The sequence below is a fragment of the Vespula pensylvanica genome, chromosome 9 (assembly GCF_014466175.1).
Source record: "Vespula pensylvanica isolate Volc-1 chromosome 9, ASM1446617v1, whole genome shotgun sequence".
NCBI classification, from domain to species: Eukaryota; Metazoa; Arthropoda; class Insecta; order Hymenoptera; family Vespidae; genus Vespula; species Vespula pensylvanica.
In genome coordinates, this window is record NC_057693.1 from 8231515 (window position 1) to 8236329 (window position 4815).

At 32.9% G+C, this 4815-nt stretch overlaps 1 protein-coding gene across 1 annotated transcript; it reads left to right on the plus strand.

The window, feature by feature from the left end:
• The first annotated feature begins 256 nt into the window (after positions 1–256).
• Positions 257–3725, plus strand: LOC122631847. Its single transcript, XM_043817996.1, has 5 exons — positions 257–496; positions 1161–1479; positions 2151–2432; positions 2945–3274; positions 3667–3725. The coding sequence occupies exons 1-5, from the start codon at positions 257–259 to the stop codon at positions 3723–3725; spliced, it is 1230 nt and encodes a 409-aa protein (XP_043673931.1).
• Positions 3726–4815: the final 1090 nt, after the last annotated feature.

A 4815-nucleotide genomic window follows, 5' to 3' on the forward strand; every position in this document is an offset into this window, starting at 1 on the left:
AATCTAGGAATAGAAGGACCGATCTAAAATCATCTCTTGATCCTGTATCGTCCAATCACGAAAACATACTCTTGAATAATGGACGATAGATTGATTTGATTTTACCGTCTTGGTATTCTCTTAATCGTTTAAAATCTATTATTCGTCGATAAAAATGACGATCAAAAATAAGAAATATATCAAACGTTTACAATTTTCTAACCTGTTAGCGTAAACGATGAATATACGTCGTATTAAAAATTCATTCATTTTTATAATGATAGTAAAATATTTTGATTACGTCGAAACTATTACGACTAATGTCGAACTAGAGAGTACTACGGATGATAACGTTGAAGTCGGTCCTGTACCAGTGACAGAACAAATTATGCAGCATAATATAAGTATAGTTGATATACCGGACGTTGACGATGTTACCCCGTCTCCTGAACCAAACTGGGACGCAAAGGAAGTTATAAAGGACGTTGCGTACTTCATTCGAGCTCATAAGTTTCAGGTAGCGTCTCCTATAAGCTATTTCGTTTAAGTCGCTTTTATGGAAAGACGTCACGAAAGGTAAGTACTACAACTTTGCCTTGTATTCAAACCACTCGAAATTGTTAATTAGAGAAGGACTCGTGAAAGTTGAAACGAACTTTCCTCGTAGATACTCGACTACTTTTCTGTACAATTCTTCGTAACGTAAAACGTCTTAAGAAAGATTCCCTTTGATATCCATCTAATTCGTTTTGATAAACATCGAAATCGTTTACTCTTAAATATAATATTTCAATATCCCATCTAATTAATGTATCATTATTAATAAAATCTATATCTGATGATATTAAATATCCTCCTGACATTTTTTCACTATAATGCAATACGATGTAATATAATCATTTCTAATTTAATATAATAATTTTATATATATATATATATATAATGTGCAAAGAATAGATAAATTAGTTTCATTAACAAGCTAATTCTATAAATTAATCACTGTAAAATATAACTGTTCGAAAACATTCGAACTCGATTTTTCTATAAAATTACTTAAGAAAGATTTCAAAAGGAACAAAAAGAAAAGAAATATATTTTTTTTGGACTACATCGATCTACTTGGACTTATCTATTTCTGTTCTTTTTCTCTTCCCTTTTTTTTTTTTTTTTTTCTTTTGAAGGATTATGATCGACGTTATTACAAGAGCATCGAGGAAGTTCGCAGTCGTTTGTATGAGGAATTTCCAAATCCAACATTGAGATCCGTACACTGGGAGGTACGCAAACACTGCCAAGCGAGCTTTGTCGAGTGTTTGAAATATCTCGGAAGGATCATTAAGCTTACTGGCCTGAGGCGCGAAGACGACACCGTCACGGTCATGAAAGAGCAGAAGTGGAATCTGGCAAACAATACCGAGCAGATTCTCAACGTTCAAAGAGACTGCGTGGAGGCCCAGAGGCAGGACAATCTAACCATGCGTCCCTTTCAAGGCCCAATCGGCAAGTTACGAGAACATTTTTTCCTACTGAGAGAGTTTGCCAATTCGCCGTCCTATTCTCATTATTTTCCAAAGGGAATATTACGTATTCCTATTACAATAATACCTAAGAAATTTTTTCTCTAAACAAATGACAAAAAGAAAATCGATTGTATGTATGTATGTATGTATGTATGTATGACGTCTTGGTGCGAATAATTTGGAATCATTTGTTTCGTGTCATAAATAAAATTCTATTTTAATACCATGAAAAAATTAAAGAAAGAAAAAAGAGAGAGAGAGAGAGAGAAGAAAATTCGAATTGCGATACTCGTACGAAAGACTTTTATTTATCCTATTCGTCGTCAATTCTAATTAGAAAATCAGTAAGGGATATTCTTAATGGATCAGACCTAAAGCGATGGATTAAATGTTTTTCAACGATTATAAAAATAGATTCTTTTTTTAAACTACTTTCATTGTTTTCTTTCTTTTTTCCTTCTTTTTTTCATGCCTCTGAAAACATTTTGACCCATTACACATGTCACAGTCAAAAGAACAAAACGTTTTTTTTTCATCTCGTCGAGTTCATTCAAATTTTTCCTTCTAACTTCGAAAATATAAAAAAAAAAGAAGAAGAAGAGAAAAAGAAAAAATACGAGAACTCCATTGATTTTTCGTTCCACTTCCCAGAACGCTTTCAATGGCGTACCAGCGTCAGTTATTACATGTGTTGGTACACGATGATGGGTGTTCAAGAACTGGCCAACTTTGGTGAATCCTGCGACAATTTTGCCAACTGTCTCGACGAATACGGTCCAAGTAATAAGGATCCAAGGGCCGACGATGCAAAACCTTTCGCTTGCGCTCTCTACAGTTTCTGTCCAGATCACTGTTGCCCCATGAAGCACATCTGGCACATGAGAGATTGTTTCCAGTCGAAGCAGAATCCTTGCTACGCCGTGAACTTTCCAGGTACATTGAGAATCAAACAAGTATTCTTCTTTTTCCTTCTGTTTCTCCTTCTTTTACCTTTTTCTTTCATTAATAATAAACGCGCGTACGAATCAAATCGATTAAATATTAATCATCCAATTCTACCAATCCTTTTGACAATGAAATCGACGAGGAATCCGACGATGTTGCGATTAAAGAAAAAAAGAAAGGAAAGAATGAAAGAGAAAAAAAAATATCACGTTAATATCTTTTCATTTCTTCCCATTTTCATTCCATCCCTTTTTTTCTAAGATTATCATTAAACGCTGAGATGTAAATTAACGAGAGTTATAATCGCTCACCGATAACTCGATTATCTCTTGAGGAGGATTTAATTTCTTTTTCCGAAGACGAGATTTAGAAAAAAATAAAAAATAAATAAATAAATAAAAAATAAAAAAATAAAAAAATAATCGAAAGAAAAAAGAAAGAAAAAAGATTATTTTGGTCAGCATTCAAAATGATTAAACCGAGGTTTGATTTTTTTACAGGACACAGGGAGTGCTGGTTGGATCGTGAAAAGAATCGTGATTTTTTTTCCCTTAAAACGAATCAAATCAACGTTAGCTGCGAGTGTCCGGAAACAGGTTACGAGTGGTCTTCGAGATTTGGTCTATGCGTCGACGTAAACGAGTGTACCCGTGGGATTCACAATTGCACGTACGAGGACGGCGAGAGCTGCATTAATCTGCCCGGTCATTTCGACTGCATCTGCCGTTACGGTTACGTGTACAGCTTGAACAAAGGCCATTGCGTTCTGAGCATGACGATCAAAAATGCATTAAGAGTCGAAACGATCGAACCAACTGTCACGAAGAGAAGTTTACTCGATAGGATCGTCGACGTCATTGGTCCACCCTCTTTTTCTAACCCCACTTTGATCATTCTTAAGCTACGATTTAATACAGTCCTTTCTTTATCCCTTACTTTTACGACGTTTCCAACGTTTTTTTATTTTCACTTCGATTATCCGAGACTATGACCTACAGGATGACTTCTTAATTTTTTAAAAATCGACTTAACTGCTCCTTTCTTTATCTAATCCTTTAAGCTAATCTTTTTCTTCTTTCTTTTTCTTTTTCGTCAAACCGTAAAACTACAAGCCTAACTGCAGTCCTGAAATATCTCGTAAAATGGTAATTCAAATTAATTAATATTTAAAATCGTCTAAAAAGTTTTCAACGATCTAAAAACTTTTGAACTCTGTATATAGAATACGATCGTGTAACTTTAATATTTACAACTCTAAAGAAATATAACGAAAGTAGTTAAATCGTTCATCGGCGAACGAGATTAAAAACGTAAGTTAAATGTGTAGAAAAAAAAAAAAAAAAAAAAAATTAGCCATGTAGATAATTGTAATCATTTTTTTACGTTTTTGTAACCATTTTTCTTCCTCGTCGATATCATTGATATATATTTATTATAGTACAACCTATCTGAATAATATTTTTATATTATTACGATATTATTATTCGTTCAAATAATGGAACAAAAAAAATTTTTAGAATGTTTCATCTAAAATGTTCATAATCACGATACCCAACCCATTATCCCCTACCCGTAGTTCGAAATTTATTTTTTTCGAAGTTCCTTTTTTAATACCCTCGATGCCTCTTTGTAACCTATTATTTTTCGAAACAAGGGCAATGTTGAAAAGCAATCTCCATATAGAAAACACATGGTATAGAAAATTTTTGATATGGTAACTAATAAACAAACCATCGCGCGAACCATCGATATAGAGGATGAACATGACTAAGCCGATAGATATATGTATCATATTGTTTTTATAAATAATATAGATGGTGTATTTGTTTACTGCTATAAAAGAGAAAGCTTGCTGATTCATGGAGGGAAAAAAAATAAATAATTCTTTTCGTAACAAAATAAACAAAACAAAAAAGAAGAAAAAAGATTCAAACGAGCGCATGTTTCGTAATATACGTAATGATGAGTTATAGTACATTTTTTTATAATCGTTGTTATTGGCCTAAGTCGCTTAGGCAATACCGATTAATAATGCAATCATTTCAAGTGTGCTCAGGTATGTATGTACATATGTATCTACATATGTATGTACACACGTAAGTTTCGTAATTCGTAATAACAGAAAATTACTATTGAATACAGTACGTTTGCGTGCGTAGGTGTGTTTCTAAATAATCTATGTACACTCATACATATTTCTTTCTTTGTCATTCTTTTCTTTTTTTTTTTTTTTGAACTCTATTGCATATATCTATTAGTTAATCTAATCTAATTAGAAAGCATCATACAGGAACTCTCATCAATAAATGCAACACGTTACTTGGATAATTAAAGTTTCTCAATCAACCGAAGCCAACTTGTATAAAGTTTA